Source organism: Equus caballus, chromosome 16 (assembly GCF_041296265.1).
Source record: "Equus caballus isolate H_3958 breed thoroughbred chromosome 16, TB-T2T, whole genome shotgun sequence".
In the NCBI taxonomy this organism is placed as follows: domain Eukaryota; kingdom Metazoa; phylum Chordata; class Mammalia; order Perissodactyla; family Equidae; genus Equus; species Equus caballus.
Genome location: NC_091699.1, coordinates 77,881,210 through 77,902,299, shown reverse-complemented (window position 1 = coordinate 77,902,299; position 21,090 = coordinate 77,881,210). Strand labels below are relative to the sequence as shown.

Sequence of the window (21,090 nt, the reverse complement as noted above, 5' to 3'; positions counted from 1 at the left end):
AAATAAAAAAGATCAGAAAGTGAGAAAATAATCATGGTTGTACATAAAGATATAGGAACAAGGATGACCCCTGCAAGACTTTTATAAGAGCAAAACATTGGCAATGACCTATATATCCAGCAGTTTAGGATATGTTAAACAAATTATGTTATATCCGTGTGATGGAATATTATTCCCAACCTAAAAAGAATGTTGTGGGGCCAGCCCGGTGGTGTAGCAGTTAAGTTTGTGCACTCCACTTCAGCAGCCCAAGGTTCACGGGTTTGGATCCTGGGTGTGGACCTACACACTGCTTGTCAAGCCATAGTGTGGTGGCATCCCACATACAAATAGAGGAAGATTGGCATAGATGTTAGCTCAGCAACAATCTTCCTCAGGCAAAAAGAGGAAGATTGGCAACAGATCTTAGGTCAGGACCAATCTTCCTCACCAAAAAAACAAAAACAAAAAAGAATTTTTGCCAAAGAATATTTAAAGAAATGGACAAAAGTTCGTGATCTAAGATGGATGGAAAAGTGGGTAAGGCAGATAATATTAGTTATCCCCAACATCCATTCTCTCCTTCTACACTAACTGAAGCCCCAATTTTTACCTACTTGACTGCCCCAAATAAAGACTACATTTTTCAGCTCCCATTTTTACATCTAGGAGTGACAAGGTGAGTAGGTTCTGGCCAATGGGATGTATGCAGAAATGGTGTGTGTAATTTCTGGGAAAATCCTTGAAGAAAGGAGGTGGAAGCCTGCCCTGTTCCTTCTCTTTCATCCTTCTTGCTTTCTGGATGTGAATGTAATGCCTTAAGCAGTTCTCTTGGGCTATGATCCTGGCAATAAAGGCCACAAACAGCAAAAAAATAACAGAGAAACAGACAAGGTCCTTACACCGTGGTGCACCCCACCAGCTCTGTCTGCCGACCTCAGGACTTATTTGCGTAACAGAACACACAGTTTTATCCTGTTTAAATCACTGCTATTTTTATTTCTGTTAGTCGCACCCAAATGTAACCGTAGCTCATACAAGTTACCTATCTGTATATTCCTGCACTGTCCAGCAAACAGCCAGCAGCTACATGTGGCTATGAAAATTATAACGAATTAAAATTTAATTAAATTTAAAATTCAGTTCCTCAGTTACACCAGCCACATTTCAGTACTCAACAGCCATATTTGGCTAGTGGCTGCCTTACCGGACAGCACAGATAGAGAATGCTTCCATCATCACAAAAAGTTCTGCTGGACAACACTGACACACACAATGATGTACCATTTTTTAAAAACTGTGTATGTGTTTGTGTGTACATGAGCATAGAGAGAGAGAGACGAGACTAGAAGACAAGAGAAATAAATGTTGAGAATGGTTTTATCTGAAAGATAGGATTACAGATGATTTTATTTTCTTCTTTGTGTTCATCAACATTATTAAAATATTTATAATTAACACTTTTTTTCACATTTCAATGAATTATGATTGAGTTATGCTAAAAACTTCAGCAATTGTAATTATTCAATGATTTTTAGTAAATTTATAAAGGTTTGCAACCATCATCAAGATTTAGTTTTAGAACTTTTCCATGATTGCCAAAGTTCCCTTATCTAATTACACTCAGTCTTGCTCTTGTCCCAGCCCTAAACAACTATTTATATTTTACAATAAGAATAGTAATTTTTAAAACATACCAGTCTCATCAAGATTCCTTTGTTCGGCACGAGTAGAAATTTGATCCCATATTTCATTCTGGAGTTTTTTCTGAAAGATCCTACTATAACGTTCCAAGTCTGCATAGGACTTCAGCGTGGAAACCCTCTGTCTCGAAGGGTAAGACACTATTTCTTCTAACTGCGTATTGTTAGCCCCTTGGATGCTCATGGCAAACACAATTACATCCTCCCGCAGAAGTTTCTGTGCCGCCTCACGCACCTCGTCATCTGATGGCCTGTTAGTGACCAGAACTGCGATCTGAGGCACCCCCTGTGCCCTTCTACTGCCACTTGACTCTGAAAAGGCTTCTCTCCTCATCATGTCAATGGCAGCCCCAGCATTGGATTTCCCAGCCTGGAGAGAAAGCTTCTGGATTTGCTCCAGAAATTCAGACTGGGTTGTGCTTGATTTCAGAGAAGAAATAGTCTTAGCTCTGTTGCTGTAACTCATAAGTCCAATCCGCATGCAATTGTCCTTCACATCCAGGGAGGTGGTAATGCTCTTCAGGAAGTTCTGTAAGTTCCTTAAGTTTTCTCTGGTTCCCAATGACTCGTCCACCATGAAAACGACATCAGCAAGGGAATCTTTCTGGCAGGCCACAGGGAAGGGAACTACGGAGACAGGAAAAGTATGAGGATTAGTACAAACCACTAACCCAGAGTGAGAAAGGCACTTTACCGATTGTCAAAAGACATTAGTAAAAACTGAGGTAGTCATGACAGATGTAGTTAGCATAGTTTTCTTTTAGTGAACAAAAGATAAAAATTCTGAATGAGACTTACAAGGGTCATTGACTTCAGAGGTTTTGCAATACTGTTCCTGCTATCTGAAGAATGCTTCTTACCAATTTTCTTACCACAACCCACCACCATGATCTTCATGACCACCAGCACCAGCAGTATGACTACCACCACCACCTCCACCTCCACTACTACCACCAACAAAAACCACCAACCACTACCACCTCTACCACCAGCACCTCCACCTCCACGACCACCACCAACTAGAGCCACCAACCACCACTACCACCTCCACCTCCACTACCACCACCACCGAAAGCCACCAACCACCACCACCTCCACCTCCACTACCACCACCAACGAAAGCCACCAACCACCACCACCAACTCCACCACCTCCAGGTCCAGCATCACCACCACTCTCAAGTGCTGGGCTGCTGGGATCAGTTAGCACAAATATTTCTGACCTCAGGGAGCACACATTCTATGGGGAGGATAGATAACTAGATTATATTACTTCAGCCAGTAATAAATGCTAGCAAGGAAATAAAACAGGTGACTCAATTGAGTTACCGTGCTGGAGATGTGGGGTGGTACTACCCTAGCTGAGACATAAAGAAGGAAGGTTTACCCAAGAAGATCACATTTGGGTTGAGACATGAATGAAGAGAAGGACTCAGCCACATCTTGTTCTTAAGGAAGAGGAATTCTGGCAGAAAGAACAGCAGCAGGTAGGAACAAACAAGAAGCTCAGAGTGGCTAGAGCCAGTGAGTGAGGAGAACGATGATGGACGAAGACAAAGGGAGGTGAGGCTCAAATCATATAGGCGTCATATGGTCTTATTTAAATCTTAAGTATCACCCCAGTTGCTGAGGGGAAATAATGAATTCAGGGATATCAATTAAGAAATAATTACCCTAGTCCAGGAAAAAAATAAGGGTTCTTGGACAAGAACAACAGCAGATAAGATGGAACAACAGGGTAGTTCTGATACATGAATTAGAGATAGAACAGAGAGAACTTGATAATAAATTGGATGCGAGTGTTGACAGGCAAAGAGGGAGTGTTGAAAACGCCTAGGTTTTTGGCCTGAACAACTGAGTGGATGTTGGTGATGTCTTTTACCAAGATAGGGAAGAATAAGTTGCACGGGGGATTCAAGAGTTCCATTTCAGACATGCTAAGCTGGGGACACTACTGGAGATGCCAGGGAGGCAGTTGGTTACATGAATCTGGAATCCAGGTGAGAGTACATTATATACACACAAAACACCTACTCCTGGCACAGGTGGAGGGACCACAGCTGTGGAAAGGGTAGCCAAGAGATAAGCTCAGTCTTGCCAAGAACTACCCATAAGGGTGAGCTCAGAAGTCATAAGACATGTCTTACTTATCTCTATCCCTACAGTACCTAGTGCCTGGTGGGAGCTCAGGAATATCTGTGAAATTAAAAATAATTCTCCTAAATCTGCCAAAGTGCTCTGAACTCCACGCAATTGGCTAAAACAAACTCCCAGCATGACCTGCTCAGGTTAGTAGTTATTTGCAAATAACTATTACTATTAATAATAGTAAACTGTGCGCCAAATGCCATACAAGCCATCTCACCCATATTATAAGGTAAGCACTACATCTTCACTTTATAGGTCAGGAAATTGAAGCTCAGAGGTTAAATAACTTACTCAAGGCCCTCGGCAGCCAAGCCAGGCTTTGAATCCAGACCTTCTTGACTCCAAAGCCCTTACTCTTAACCTCTAAAGGCAAGGACAGAGTTCTGTCAAGCAAGTCCTTGCCGTACTCTACTGCCGTGAGATAAGCGGAAGAGTGAGAGAAGCAGCCTCAGCACACAGAGCCCTCTAAGAAGGTGGGAAAGCCCCATTGTCCTGGAGAGCTCAGGCTAAGTGGCCACCAACAGGGGTGGAGGATCTCCAAGGTCCTCAGGGAGGAGGGTCACAGAAGGGTTTCTTCTCGTGGAGAAGAAGCACATATGCCATAAGAACTTGCTACTTTTGGGGGCTGGCCCAGTGGTGCAACGGTTAAGCTTGCACATTCCGCTTTGACAGCCTTGGGTTCACCAGTTAGGTTCCCAGGTGCGGACATGGCACCACTTGTCAAGCCATGCTGTGGCAGGCGTCCCACATATAAAGTGGAGGAAGATTGGCATGGATGTTAGTTCAGGGCCAGTCTTCTTCAGCAAAAACAGAAGGATTGGTGGCAGATGTTAGCTCAGGGTTAATCTTCCTCAAAAAAAAAAAAAAAAAACAAACAGAACTTGCTATTTTCCCTAAGGCAGGAGAAGTGAGGAATGAGGAGAGTGGAGGGAAAGGGACTCCCTGGAGCCTCAGGGGAAACACTAACTGTGGCAGAGCCTTCTAGATACTCGCCAAAACCCATTTCCTCTCCTTGGGCATAGAGCTAGCCCTGATTTCCAGCCTCACTTGCAGTTAGGTGTCACCGTGAGACTAAGATCTGGCCAATAAAATGTGAGCAGAAGTAGTGTGTGTCTCTTCCAAGTTTAGCCCATAAAACCCTCCCAAGAGTGATCTTCCATCTTTTTTCCCTTCCACCAACTGTACAGCAATTCCCAGGGCACTGTGGAAGTCATATCTAAAGATGGAAGAGCCACTACCAGTCTAGGTACCTGAACAGAGGAAAGACAGCTGGTCACTCTGAGCTCTGCCCCTACAATGTTATAAGAGAAATAAATAAACTTCTAATTATTCAGGAATTCTATTTGTTATTAAAGCCTACCCTAGTGTGCCTTAAAAACCAGCCCATAGCTATAGCCATGGAATTGGTGAAGGATGGTAGAGCAGGATGGAAGTTTCAAGTTCATCCTAACTCCCATATCTTACAAATGAGGATGCTGATGCAAGGCTTAGAGAGATGACATCACTTTCCCAAGTTCACACAGCCAGCTAGTAGCCTTGTCTGGATCTTCCGACCTGTGTCCAGGTCACTTTGTAGCACACCAGTGGCTTCCTTGAGTATTAGAACTAGATAGCACCTGCTCAGAATGGCCCATCAACACCAAGTGAGCACAGTGCAGCTGGGAAAATTCATCATGCTGGGGACTCTTTCTACCGTACTCTGGAGAGAATGGCTTGAGTCTCTCATCAGCACAGGGCACTCACTGAGCACCTCCCTCAAGCTGGGTACTGATCTGTTTTGCCAGCTCATCAACCCTGAATGTGTAGCTTCCTGTCTCATTTTATCCATTCTTCACCATTGCTTTCTAGGATTACATCCCAAGTAAACTACTTGTACTCAAGGGTCTTCTGTTTTGGTGTCTTCATGGAGAACTCTCTAAGACACAAAGAAAGCATTTTTCAAGGGAGAAGTTGTGAGTCACACGGGCATAAGTAGTCTTCCTTTTGGCCTAAGGCATCAAGAATGAAAGTTGATGAGAAGGAGGTCTTCTGTATGAAATACAGGGATTTCCCAGGGGCTGGAGTGAAGACACTTGTGGCACCTGGCAGTTATGGTGGGTGGCAGCTTAGGGATAATAGAAAATGGCTTTCTGGACTGAGAATCACCATTGCCCCAAAGGCAATTAGCTGCAGTGACTAGGGTAAGGTGCTGCTCTCAAGCAGCTCTGCACACAACAGACATCAACATGGATGATGGAGCCTTAGAGGAAGGGTCTGTGCTGTCACATGAGACACCCTTAGTGGTTCTCAGAGAATAAGTTGGGGAGAATTTTACATCAAGGGATGTGATAGCTGAGGTCTTGAATTGTACAAGTGAGGGTACTGAGTCAGTTCAATTTGAGCTGCTTTTAATCGAGCTCATTCACTCCCACAGGCTCGTCAGAAGTATCTCCAACATTTCTTCAATTCAAAAATCCAGTCTACTGTGAGATATACCGTGATTTAATGGTAGCTCTTCAGGAATTTCTTTTAAAAAGGCACAACTGAAAGACATATCTTAATATAAAAATTGTGAAAAAATCTATGTCTTGGAGGTGAAAAACATAAGCACAAAATTACTACATGGCTTGGAGGGGGAAAGAGTGAAACTTCTGGCTTTGGCAGATCCTGACACTCATTAGAGAGATTTTGCCTCTAAGAGAAAAAAAATAATGCAAAAGAGGAGGAGCCGACACAGCATATGAAGGGCTCCAGACCGCAACCTCCTGCATTGCATGGTTGTACAGCTGAGGGCGTCCTCTCTCTGCCTGGCCTCACTGTAGGGTTGTTGTTCCCATTTAGTGTCACCATACATTAATTGATAGGCTTTTATTGAATATTTACTGTCCTTACACTGTGCCAGGACCACAAGAGAAAGAGGACAAGGATCTTATTTCTTTATCTGTAAGAGTTTCATATATTCACTTACTAAGAAATAGAACATAGCTCATTGAGTTCATTGTTAGGCACTGTGTAGAGTCAAAGAACACAGAGATAAACGTAAGTTGCCAGTTCTGCCCTTACGGTGCTACCAGTTCCTTGGTGGGCTGAGAGGTGGGGACCAACACAGCAATGGGTAATTATACAGTATGGGAAGTGCTGCTGTCATCAAGTGTATGCACAGAACTGTGAGACACAAAAAGAAATTTGAAAGGAAAGCCTTCCAGGAGGATATGACTGTAGGGTTGGGATTTAAATGACGACAGGAGTTATTCAAGGTGTAAGAAGGCTAAGGAGTGTGAAAAGATTTCTGTCAGAGAAATTGGCCCAGGCAAACACAGAAGTGAATAAGAGTAGAGTATGATGTGTACCAATTTCCAACACTTCAGCATGTCTAATCAGGAAAACCAGAATGGGAGTTGCAAGAGATGAGGGTGGACAGATGCAGATGTGATTGCATGGGGATTGGGTACCTCTTCAACCAAGGGCTTCCTTACCTTCTATATCAGTGTCATCTTCTCCGTCCTTGTACTGAGCCGCATCCTTGATGATCTGCGTCATGTTTTGGGAAAACGTGCTGAGGTCTCTGACCGTCCGAAGGTTGAAATGAAACTGAGCCGTGGCCATGGCCTTCAGGTTCTCCTCAGAAGCTTTCTGCACCCCCACGGAGATGATCCTCACCCCGTCTCTCCGCAGGGCCTTGGAAGCCTCTTCCACGTCATCCTCGGACTTAGCTGAAGCCAGGACCACCAAAATCGGGGGGAACTCTTTTTTGTCTCTACCGTTTGCACGTCCAGAGAAATAGGTTCTGTGAGCCTCCTGGAGGGCATTTCCTATCCGCAGGGAGCCACCAATGAAGTTGAAGTTCTTCTTGAGGTGGTTCAGCATGGGGTTCCTGCTCTTGAAGGTGCCCAGCTGGAATTCACTGTGGAACGTGTCGCTGTACTGAGCCAGGGCCACGCGGTATTTGTTGGCCTCTATGGGGAGACTGCTGATCAATTTGGTGATGAATGTCTTCACGAAAGGGAAGGACTTAGTCCCCAGGTGATCAGAGCTGTCCAGCAGGAACACCAAATCTGCATACTGAGGACCTGGCTCTGTCAAAATAAAATGACAACAAACCAAAACAAGGAGATTGTTCAGCCTTTACATTTTAGCCCACAGTACTCATTTGAAACTATGTGCTGGTGTTAAGGTAACTCAGAATCCCAAGGAAAGTGTCTTCCGGAGGTCGAACAGAAGAAACCGGAGTTGTTTTTGCTAAAGTCAAACGAGGACTTTTGTTAAGTTAACAGATTTTTCTTTCTCAGCTCTATACCAGAGGCAATCGATATTTTTTTTCTTTTTGGTTGCGGAACTGCAAACTCTGATATTGTACTAAAGAATAAATAAAATGATACCAGAAAGTCCCAAAGTGGTCTGTGGATTGATAGCAATTTTTAAAACAGTATCAAGCAAGCGGCTGTCTTAGGTAGAAGAGCTTAGAAGCAGATCTGAGACAGGGGTTTAGGGAATGGGCTTGGTGGAGGGAAGCAGGAGAGGGAAAAAGCAGGATGTCTAACCTTGGCCTGATTCGAGGGGACTCTGGAGCATCAATCACACCAGAGTGTCCCTCCTTGAGGCAAGAGGGCCAGGTTTTTGTGCTCCCCTATCCGTCAGTCATTGGCTGCAGACCATCCCCAAGAACTGGAGGGAAGGAGCGGAGGGTCACAGGCATAACCTCCTGGGTAAAGTGGCTCTAGGACAGCTGAGAGCAATTCTCCTGAGAAAGTGGGATACAGCTGCGAGCGGTTGCAGACAATATTCACAACAGCTGGGGTGGGGGGGGTGCACCAGCCTGATAAAGAGGGTCTGGGCAAGGGGTGGCACCACCAGTGTTGACTTCCACTTCATCATCAGCCACCTCCACTCTCGAAATTAGTGATGTGACGGGAAATGTCTAACAACTGGCTCTCTTTCAAAGTAACTCAGCAATTCGTCAGGAAATCCTATGGTAGCACAGTGCTAAGTTAAAAAGATTTCTTTGACCTATGTTTTTAGTCATTACAAGAGAGTAGAAAAACCTAGTTTTCATATTCCCTTTATATATACACATATACCCCTTCCCTATTTGATGTTGGTAAAAGAAAAGGAAGGCAATGGTTTAGCCACAAAAATACATAGAATTTATTTTCTATGTGGGGTTCCTTTTTTTCCCTTTTCTTCCATGTATTAAGGCCAAGATACAAAATGACCTATAAAACAAATGGGTTGACTCTATTCATAGAGACAAGGAACATTGGGACTTAAGCAAATCAATGAATAATTAAAGTTCTTCTAGCCAGGTGCAGCATAATTCATGACTTTTGCCCAGGGGTTTCTGTCATCTTTGATAGATGAAGTTTGCTTGATATTGTATACCTCCAACTACAACTAAAAGCTGTCTACTTTGATTTTTCAATAAACTAATAAATTCTTTATTTCTCTTTATTGAAATAAAGGTTTGTTGAGACATGAAAATACTTATTTTTCTAAATAAGAGTAACATAAAACATACTGATACCTGGACTCTGATCTGCCAATGTTTCAGTCCAAAGGATCAGGACAAATAAAATTACGATCTTCATTTTGTTAGTGAAGGTTTCTTGCTTTTATCTGTAAAAAAAAAAATGTTATTTACAATATGAAAAATCTCATTGTATAACAAGAAATAACTACTGGGAAAGTTGGGTTAGGGCATAATACACTGGAAACAAGTATTTGTCAAGCAACGTCAGGTGTGTTTAAAACATTCATCAAGCATTTGGAGTATTTGTTGAAAATAGATAATGCTAATGTTTGCCGTGCACTTTCCATGGCTCAGATACTTTTCTCAGTGCTTTCTAAGTATCATCTAATTTAATCCTCACAACAGTCTTACAGGGAGGTGCAATTACTATAGCTATGTGACAGATAAGGAAACCGGCACAGTGTGGCTTGGTAAGTGATGGATCCAGGATCCCAACCCAGACAAGGGGACTACAGAGCCAAAGGTCTTAACCACTGTGCTATGTGCCTTATACAAACTCTGTGTCCTCACGAAATTTATGCAGTCACTCTTCTTTACCCTCTATTGTTATGCCGACAATTACTATTGTATATGTTCATGACTTGGCCGCAAAAAGCCAAGAGCTACCAATATTTCTTTCATCATTCAACCCTTGTGAAAACTGTTCTCTCATTTACAGTTATACTCAGTTTTACAAATTACTTTAACTTCAGCATTTCTGTCTACGAACTCACAATCAATCAGAAATCTTCATGGGAAATTATAGTCTTACAGAAATTCCACCAAATCAGAGTTGTTCTTTATAAAAAGGGAAATAGATCAAATGACCAATCCTCAAAAACAGAAATGCCTTAAATGAGATACCAAAGGCATAAGGGCTGATTTTCATCCTAGAGTTGATTTTTCCAGCCGTTCTTCTGAAATTGCTGATCACGCAGGAAGACTGAGAGAGTCACTGGAAGCTGGATTTGGAAGAGATGCTATAGATCATTTAGACTAAACCCTTATTCTGCTAAGAGGAAAGTGAGGCTCCCTGGTGGTGGCTGAATCATGTCAACAATGACTTTCAAATCTATACTAATCACTATAATAAATCATATATTTTACTTATTCATTAATTTTATTACTGAGTATAATTCACATACTATAAAATTTACCCTTTTAAAGTGTACAATTCAATGTGTTTTAGTATATTCACAGGATTTGTATCCATTATGACTAATTCCAGAAAATTTTCATGACCCCAAAAAGAAAGCTCATACCCATTCGCAGTTACTCCCAATTCTCCCCTTCCCACAAGTCCTGGCATCCACTGATCTTTCTTCTCTGTGGATTTGCCAACTCTGGATATTACTATAAATAGAATCATATAATATGTGGCCTGCTGTGTTTGGATTCTTTCATTTAACATAACATTTTCAAAGTTTATCCGTGTTGTAACATCATTCAGTACTTCACTCCTTTTTATGGCTGAGTAATATGCTATTGTATGCATATACCACATTTTAAAAAAATCTATTCATCAGTTGATGGACATTTGGGTTGTTTCTACTTTTGGGCTATTATGAATAATGCTGCTATGAGCATTCATGTATAAGTTTTTGTGTATATATAAACGTTTTCATTTCTCTTAGGTAGATACCTAGGAGTAGAATTTTTGGTCTTATGGTAACTTTATGTTTAACATTTTGAGAAACTGCCAAATTGTTTTCCAAAGTGACTGCATCATTTTACATTCCCACCAGCAATGTGTAAAAGTTCCAATTTCTCCACATTCTCACCAATACTTGTTATTGTCTTGTCTTTTTTTGTTATAGCCATTCCAGTGGGTACAAATGGTATCTCATTGTGGTCTTGGTTTGCATTTCCCTAATGATGAATGATGTTACACATCTTTTCATGTATTTATTAGTCATTTGGATATCTTATTTGGCAAAGTTGAATACTTTGCCCATTTTTAACTGGGTTATTTGTCTTTTTATTGTTGGGGTTTTTTTTATGTATTCCGGACACTAGACACTTATCAGATATATATGTTTTGCAAATATACTCCTCCCACCCTGTGGGTCATATTTTCACTTTTTTAATGGTGTCTTCGAGGCACAAATGATTATAAATTTGATGAAGTCCAATTTATGTATCTTTTTCTTTTATTGCTAATGCTTTTGATGTCATAGCTAATCAGCATTACCTACTCTACAGGCATGAGGATTTACTCTAATGTTTTCTTCTAAGAATTATAACTGGAAATGTATGCCCTTTGGCCATCCACACATTCCCCTCAACCCCTGCCCCTGGACAGCACCAGTCTACTCTCTGTTTCTATGAGTTCATTTATTTCAGATTCCAAATATAAATGAGATCATGCAGTATTTGCTTTCTCTGTCTGACTTATTTCACTTAGCATAATACCCTTGAGGTTCATCCATGTTGTTGTAAATGGCAGGATTGCCTTCTTTTCATGACTGAATAATATTCCTGTGTGTGTGTGTGTGTGTGTGTGTGTGTGTGTCACATTTTCTTTATTCATTCATCTATCCGTGGACACTTAGGTTGCTTCCATGTCTTGGATATTGTGAATAATGCTGCAATGAACATGGAGATACAGATATCTCTTTGAGACAGTGATTTCATTTCCTTCAGATATATTCCCAGAAGTGAAATTGCTGGATCATATGGTAGTTCTATTTTTAATTTTTGGAGAAACCTCCATACTGTTTTCTGTAGTGGCTGTACCAATTTACATTTCCACCAACAGAATACAAGGGTTCCCTTTTCTCCACATCCTTGCCAGAATTTATCTCTTGTCTTCTTATGGCTAGATAATAGCCATTCCAACAGGTGTGAGTGATATCTCACTGTGGTTTTGACTTGCATTTCCCTGATGATTAGTGATGTTGAGCACCTATTCACATACCTGTTGGCCATTTGTATATCTTCTTCGGAAAAATGTCTATTCAGGTCCTTTGCCCATTTTTTTAAACTGGATTATTCGTGGAGTTTTTTTGCTCATGGGTTCTATGAGTACCTTGTATATTTTGGATATTAACCCTTATCAGATATATGGTTTGCAAATATTTTCTCCCATTCTGTAGGCTGCCTTTTCATTTTGTTGCTCTGCAAAAGTTGTTTAGTTTGATGTAGTCCCACTTGTTTATTTTTGCTCTTGTTGCCTGAGCTTTTGGCATCATATACGCAAGTCATTGCCAAGACACATGTCAAGGAGCTTTTTCCTATGTTATCCTCTAGGAGTTTTATGGCTTCAGGTCTTAACATTTTTAAGAGTTTAACCCATTTCGAGTTAATTTTTGTAAGTGGTGTATGACAGGGGTCCAGTTTCATTCTTTTGCATGTGGCTGTCCAATTTTCCCAACACTATATTGAGGAGACTGTCCTTTCCCCATTGTGTATTCTTCGCTCCTTTGTCATAAATTAATTGATGATAAATATCTGGGTTCTCTATTCTGTTCTATTGGTCCACGTATCTGTTGTTATGCCAGTACCATACTGTTTTGATTATTATAGCTTTGTAATATAGTTTGAAATCAGGAAGTGTGATGCCTCCAGCTTTGTTCCTCTTTCTCAAGATTACTTTGGCTACTCAGGGTCTTTTGTGGTTCCATACAAATTTTAGGATTTTTTTTCTAGTTCTATGAAAAATGCCATTGGACTCTTAATAGAGATTGCATTAAATCTATAGACGGCTTTGGGTAGTATGAACATTTTAACAATATTTACACTTCCAATCCATGAACATGGGATATTTTACCATTTATTTGCGTCTTCTTCAGTTTCTCTCATCAATGCCAACTTCGATGGTTTTCAGTGTATAAGTCTTTCACCTCCTTGATTAAGTTTATTCCTAAGTACTTTATTGTTTTTGATGCTATTTAAATGGAACTGTTTTCTTTGTTTCTTTCCCCAATAGTATGTCATTAGTGTATAGAAAGGCACTGATTTTTTTGTATTTTGATTTTATATACTGCATCTTTACTGAATTTATTAGTTCTAACAGTTTTTTGATGGAGTCTTTAGGATTACCTATATACAAGCTCGTGTCATCTGCAAACAGCGGTGATTTGATTTCCCCCTTTCCAATTTGGATGTCTATGCTTCTTTTTCCTGCCTAATTTCTCTGGCAGTAGGACTTCCAGTACTATGTTGAAAAGGATGGTAATAGTGGGCACCCTTGGTCTTGTTCCTGATCTTAGAGGAGAAGCTTTCAACCTTTCACTGTTGAATATGATGTTAGCTGTGGACTTGTCATATATGGCCTTTGTTATGTTGAGGTACATTCTTTCTATACCCAATTTGTTGAGAGTTTTTACCAATAAAAGATGTCGAATTTTGTCAAATGCCTTTTCTGCATCTATTAAGACAGTATGATTTTTATCTTTCATTCTATTAATGTGAGGTATCACATTTATAGATTTGCATATGTTGAATCTTCCTTGCATCCCACAAGTGAACCCCACTCGATCATAGCACATGATCCTTTTGAAGTGCTGTTGAATTTGATTTGCTACTATTTTGTTGAGAATTTTGCATATGTATTGATCAGGGATATTAGCTTACAGATTTCTTTTCTTGTAGTGTCCTTACCTGGCTTTGGTATCAGGGTAATGCCAGCCTCATAAAATAAGTCTGTGTTCCCTCCTCTTCAATTTTTTAGAAGAGTTTGAAAAGGATGGCATTACTTCTTTAAATGTTTGGTAGAATCCATCCATGAAGCCATCTGGTCCTGGGCTTTTCTGTGTTGGGAGGTTTTTGATTACTAATTCAATCGCCGTACTCATTATTGGTTTATTCAGATTTTCTTTCTTCATGATTGAGTTTTGGTAGGATTTTTTTTCTAGGAATTTATCCACTTCTTCTAGGTTATCCAATTTCTTGAGCATATAATTGTTCATAGTAGTTTCTTATGATTCTTTGTATTTCTGTGGTATTAGTTGTAATGTCTCCTCTTTTATTTATAATCTTATTTATTTCAGCCCACTTTTTTATTGGTGAGCTTAAAGGTTTGTCAGTTTTGTTTATCTTTTTAAAGATCTGATTCTTATTTTTGTTAATCTTTTCTATTGTTTTCCTATTCTTTATTTCATTTATTTCTGCTCTAATCACTATTATTTCCTTCCTTCTGCTAACTTTGGGCTAAGTTTGGTCTTCTTTTAGTAGTTCCTTGAAGTATAAAGTTAGGTTGTTTGAGATATTTCTTTTTTCTTAATACATGCATTTATAGCACTAAACTTTCCTCTTAGAACTGCTTTTGCAACATCCCTGAAGTTTTGGTGTATTGTGTTTTCATTTTTCTGGAGCCACTAGTGGGGCTCTGCAATCATAGCAAGGTCACAGGCTGTGTTCCCTGGCAGAGTAGTGACAATGGTTGGACTCTGTGATTAGGCAAGGCTGTGGGCTGGGCTCTGTAATTGCTCTTGGTCTGAAGGAGTCTCAGGCTGTGCTCCGCAACTGGATGATGCTGCTGGTTGGATTCCATGTTCAGAGAAGCTGTAGTCCAGGCTTCATGGTTGGACAGGGCCTCAGGCTGTGCTCCGCAATCGGGCAGGGCCACAGTTTGTGCCTCCAAGTTATGTGAAGCTGCAGGCTGGGCTTTGTGATCAGGTAGGCCACTGGCTGTGCTCTGTTGTTGGGCAATGTTGCTGCCCAGGCTCTCTAGTTGGGCAGGGCTTCACACTGTATCCTGCAGTTAAGTGGGGCTAGAGACTGCCCTGAGGTTGGGTGGGGTCACTGTCCAGACTTACTGGTAGTTTAGAGCTTCAGGCTGTGCTTCACAATTGGGCATGGTCACTGTTAGGGTTCCCTGCCTGGATGATGCCACAGGCTGTGTTCAGCAATTAAGCAGGGCTGTAAGCTGGGTTCCACTGCTGGGTGGTACCATAGGCTGGGCTCTGAGGCTTCCCAGGGTCATTGTTCAGGCTGCCTGGCTTGGTTCCTTAGCTGAGTAGGGCTGTAGGATGGGTTCTACAGCTGCCCAGTTTCTCTAGTCAGGCTTCTGGTCAGGTAAGGCTGAAGGGTATGCTCAGCAGTTGAAAGGGGCTACAAATTTTCTTCCTTGCCTGGGTGCAAGCCATAGAATGGTCTCCACGGCCAGTATGGCCCATTGGTTGGGGACTCAAATCAGACAGAACTGCCACTAAGCCAAATCTAAGCTGCCTGGCCAGACATGGCCACAGGCTCAGCTCTGTAGATGGGCAGAGCCACTGGCTGGGATCTCTGCCCAGGTGCTATGGCAAGCAGGACTATGGTCCAGCAAGTTCTGAGCACTGGTTCATGTAAGCCCTGCCCCTCGTCTCCGTATCTATCTGATCCCCAGTGGTTGAGCCCTGCAGATTCTCGCAGTGATCCTTGTGAGGCAAGTCCCAAGTAGAGCTCCTGGGAAGTGTCCTGCAACTCTGGGGGAGCTGGATATCCTCTTTGGGCTCTCTCTTCCCACTAGAGAAACTATAGACCCTGGGGCAGGGGGGGTGGCCCAGACGGCACTGTGTCAGCCTGGGGGAGGGGGAATGTGATCAAAGTGAAACTGTTCCTGTTACCCTCCTAATGTGGTCCTTCTCAATCTCTGTGCTCTAGGGGTTGCTCAGCCTCACCTCTGGGTTCTAGATTTTTGCAGTGATGTCTTGCCTATTGATAGGTGCTAGTGGGTCTTCTTGTGAGTGGGACTGAAGTTGGGAACAACTTATGTCCCCATCTTGATGATGCTACATCCAGGGCTCGTGGACCATGGCCAAGAGGGGCTGGGGCTGGTTCACAAGCTACTTCAGGATCCAAAGGTGGACGTCACTCCCTCCAGGCCCCTTGGTGTATGGTGCTGGTGAGAGAACCAAAGCCAAAATGGGCTATAGCTGAGCTCTCAGGGTTACGGAGCTGTTTCCGGGTCTGTAGAAGAGACCACAGTCAGTGAGTCAACTACCTGGGTGCAAGCCCGCCTTCTCAAAATGGCTGTCTGAAGTCTTGAACTGCACCAGGGCTTCATAATCTCCTACCTGGATCCCAAAGTTCCCACAGAGACACTTTTGTTCCAAGACAGATGCCAAATTATTGTGGCAGGGTTTGGCAGTGGGGGCAGGGGTGGATACAAGTGAGGGATGTCTTATTTGGCTATCTTGCTGACATCTCTCACTTCACCTTATTATTTGTTTTTTCCATTACTTTGGCTTCCCTTAGTATAAGTTGTTTGATCTGTTTCTCTTTCACGTTACTTGTGCTCTTGAGATAAATCTAATTTTTTCTGTGTGTAACTCATTTTGCATTCTCTTGGCTATTTCATACTCTGTTCCTGAGGATAAGGTGAAAGCTTGTTTTCCTCCAGATGAGATGGGGATAGAAGAGGGCAGCCTCCCAGAGCAGAAAAATTCCAGTGCGGTAATTTAGACCCACCCCTCCCAAACTCCCCTCCCAACCCCATCTCTAATCTAAGTACTTCTACCTCAGGCCCTGGCAGCCAACCTTTATTAATTAGGAATTATCCATGGCTCTTGGTTCTTTGATGGCTCAACTTCCCTCTCTCTCCTTTTAGATTTGGCTGAGGAAGCCAGCATTCAGTACTAAAATGCCAACTTGTCCAAAACTAACAGGGGAAAAGTGAAGGAAACATTAGGTTATGGAGGTCCCAAGACAACAGAGTGGGGGTCCCAGCACTTCAGAGACGCTTGAATCACACCTCTAAGGCCCCTCTTACCTCTAAAAGTCTCTGATCCCTTGATGCTATGATGGAAGTTCCTGAAGCAGAGAATGGCATGAACAAGTGATATTTTGGGGAAGTTTACCAGCCATTTTGGAGGATACATACCCCAAACCAGACTTAGGACACAAAGAAACTCCAAGCTCAAATAGCTGCCAAGTGAACCAATTTGCCCATTGTCACACTTTCAAATGCTCAAACTCTCAGAGGCTGATTGGGAATCCAAAGCTAGCATCAGTGAGGGGAGGGTACCCCAAGCCCACTTCAGGGAGAATCAACAGCCAAACCACACATCTGGCGAGAAGGCTCCACACACTGAACACATCCTGTGCAGCAACTAGCTGGCCTCGTTCTTTCCTGTGGGGATGCTCAGCACATGTAGGCCAGCCACATAGAGATGGTTAACAGAACGCCCCAGCCATTCCCAGGAGATAATATGGGAGAGTAATAATGGAATAATGAATAGTCACCTCCCTTCTTTTGATTACATTCTTTTGGTCATAAATGTCTGTGAAGACAAATCTCACTTACTCTCAATGATAAACAGTACTTTTTATGGGGCAGCCTGTTTTGTAACGTAAGGCCTGGGGTGTAAAAGTAACTTGGTGAAGCAGGATAACAACGAAGCTTAAGTTCGTGAAATACAAAGGCACATCGGCAAAGCTTACAACCTTCTGACAGGTTCAGAGACTAAAAGAAAGCAGCAATTATTCAGTAAGGTATAATAATACATCCAAGGCACTGGTTTCAGTCTTGAGCCCACTGGATTGGAAATAAGTATGTAAACAGTCTCTTGGAGGTTTACACTGCTAAATTCTAAGTCAAACACAGTACAAACAGCATTCTAAAACCACCAAGCTAATTTTTCTCTTTCTCTCCTTTTGCAGTCAAAGGAGCATGAGGTCCTAAAAGACAGTAAGAAATAAAGGTAGGCCATCTCTCCTTCTGTGCTCCACCTTGTTTCCCTCCTCCCCACTGGCCACCCTCTACTCTCCTAGGTTAACCATCCCTAACTCAGGGTGTCTGCCCCACAAACAGGCCAAGACCAGGACATGGAGCTCCAGGAGAGCGAGGAGGACACAAGCTAGGACACGCAACCCCCAGCTGGTGAGGGCCTAAAACTGCACATGTGCCACCCACTCGTTTGCAGCTGAGGATCTGAGGTCCGGCGAGGTTATGTGGAACGTCCAAGGTCACACAGTTAGTCCACAGCCGAGCTGAGGCTTAAAGCCTAGGTCTCAGCCTCAGATGGCCCATTTCTGGGAGCATCTAGAAGGCACTCCGGGTTTTCCTGTCGGTAAGGACAGTGAGGCCAGATAATCACCCTGTCTTATTTTCCCGCTCTGGCTGACCACGTCGTGGGTGCCGTATGGCTCTGCTTCTCTTGGTTTTCATGCTTCTCTTATTTCTCCCATGGCACCGCTCCTCAGAGCAGAAGTGCTACCTCCTCCACGTCCCCAAATCTATCGACACACCCAGACCCCACTCTGGCTGCCCAGACTGCCAAGACCATCTTCTTCTTTGGCACTTAGCACATTTTGCCTGTTCCGTGGTTACTGAAATTCTTTTCTTAGTCCCCCACATTTTCTCCACACGCACACACACACACAAACACAGAAATGCCGACAAGGTTGTTGAAGGCAAGATTTGACTCTTCATCCTTCATGATTGAGTGTCCCACTTGCCTAGGTCAGTGCCTGCCCTATAGTGGGTTCTCAAGAAATAGTTGTTGAATTAATTACTTAGAAAGCGCTAGAAGCACCATCGATCCAGCCATTTCCACTCAACTGCCTAACAAACTTCACAAAGCAGCAATTCCAGGCATATCTAGAAGTAAAAGGCCATGTTTGGAGTATTCTGAGATTGATAAAGAATTGCTTTATGCATGGAAAGCAAACTTCACCAGTTTGAGCAACTATGTGGCTAAGCTATACCACCACATTGGACCATTCTAGGCAAGTCCAGGCAGCCTGCTCTGGCAGCAAAGGCCACAGAATGTGGACAGTCCTAGTTCCCCCTTTATAAAAAGCAGAGGCCTGAGGCCGGCCCCGTGACCAAGTGGTTAGGTTCGTGCCCTTTGCTTCAGCGGCCCAGGGTTTCACCAGTTCGGATCCTGGGCGCAGACATGGCACTACTCATCAAGCCATGCTGAGGCGGGGTCCCACATGCCACAACTAGAAGGACCCATAACTAAAATATACAACTATGTCCTGGGGGCATTTCGTGAGAAAAAGCAGGGGAAAAAAAAAAAAAAGCAGAGACCTTCCAAATCCCCTGGGGTCAGCCCAGGGAGGAAATAGATGGTGGGGGAGGGAAGAGATTTGGCATCAGTATTAGGACCAGTATGTCCTTCAACACAGGCCAGGCAAAGCAGCTAAGAAGTGAGGATCCACTTCTAGTTTAGCTAGAAATAGTTTCAGTTCAATGCCACAAACATTTACTGAGCTACCACAATGCACGATGCTTAGGGTAAGCAACACGGGGAAATGAAGATTAAGACCCAGTCCTTGCCTACAAAAAGAGCAGAATCTTTGCCAGGCAAAGTCCAGCTTATGATTTAGAACTGACTCAGCAACGTCTTCCCTCCTCTGCAGTCTCATTGGACTTTCTATCCTTTCTAAATATTTTTATATATATGCATACATGTATATGTGTATACATATGTAAACACATGCATGCATATCCAGGATAGATAGATAACTTACTCATTCAACAGATGTTTCTTGCGTGCCAACTATGTTCTCAGCACTGTTGTAGGCAGTTTCGATTCAGTAGCGGACAAAACAGGCAAGAATTTTCACTCTCACGAAGCTTTTGTGCTGGTTCCCCCTCTAGATTGTGAACTTTAAGGAGAGAAGGAAGTGAAGGAAGGTCTGAAGGCAAATACTCATAAAATAAAGCAAAATGAGATATCTCAAATGAGGGAATGAACAAAATACATGGAAACAGAGCAGAATTAAGGAAAGGCTTCAAGGAAGAGGTGGCACTTGGATTAGACGTGAAGGATGCCTGGAATACCAAAAGGCAAAGACGGTGGGGGGAAACAGTTCTGGCGTCTATAGCGCAGTGATGGCAAAGGCCCTGAAGAGCAGCAAGCAGCGGGTGTGTCCCGGAGGCTGCGAGCTCCTGCTTTGGCTGTGGTCCACGATGTGGAATGAGGAGGGATGAAAGACAAAGCTGGAAAGCAGGATTGGGATTACAAGATGGCAGAGGGCTTTAATGCTCTAAAGAGCATTTTAGGAGTGAGACTTCATTCTATTGGCAATTACGAGCTAAAGATGGTTCTTGGCTGAAGGAAGAGGGGCAAGGAGAAGCCCTGGGGATACCGTGAAAGGGATGCTGACTCTTTGTATAAGTTGGACCTTGGCTAGAGAGCCCCTTAATGCACTTTCCAATACCAAGGGGTTACACTATGCACAAAGGGCAAGAGGAGAGATCAAGGATCCAAGATAGAGAAGAGCCTCCAGCAAGGTGACACAACACATCAGTACAAGGAAACAGTTTCTCAAGTTTTTCTTATTTAGGGATTTCTGATTTTCCATTCTAAGGACATCTTCATCAGAGCAAATCAGATTAGGGCTGAGAGTAGGAATGCTTATGCCACTGTCTTCTAAAACCAAGACAAATAAGGCACATCAGAAACATGGGCTGCAGCTTAATTAACAAATCTACCAGCTGTCACTTGCCCGGTCATCCAACACTGCCACTTATAGAGAATTAATGGAACTGTTATAGGCTCTTGGACACCAAGAGTAAAATACAGAAAATATTCCCTCCAAGATCAAACAGTCTACCTGAGGGGCTGGGATAGTTACATGAAAAGATAAAATACAGGAAGCACAAAATGCTCAACCCTAAAGTGTAGTAAGGGTCAGAAACTTGTTGGTTTTGACTAAAATCTCACTGCAAACTCCATCATACAATAAGTATCTATGGAACATACTCCAGTGCCCGGCACACACTAGGTGCACAGTGAATACTCTTTGAAAGAATAAATGCACATGGCGTTTCAGAATAAATTATAAAGAAATGAGTTAGAATGAAGTTTAAAGAATAAGATGTAACACTTTTTCATGA

At 42.6% G+C, this 21,090-nt stretch overlaps 1 protein-coding gene across 1 annotated transcript in view; it reads right to left on the bottom strand.

Annotated features, from left to right (window-relative positions):
- COL6A5 (collagen type VI alpha 5 chain) overlaps nt 1-21,090 on the bottom strand; it is a 130,651-nt gene that overhangs the window by 89,240 nt on the left and 20,321 nt on the right. Inside the window, exons 2-4 of the mRNA XM_014731857.3 lie at nt 9,330-9,421; nt 7,285-7,884; nt 1,677-2,309 (exon numbers count right to left, since the gene is read on the bottom strand). Coding sequence (XP_014587343.2) covers nt 1,677-2,309; nt 7,285-7,884; nt 9,330-9,393 — 1,297 coding nt within the window. The 5' untranslated portion in view covers nt 9,394-9,421. The remainder of the gene's footprint in view (nt 1-1,676; nt 2,310-7,284; nt 7,885-9,329; nt 9,422-21,090) is intronic.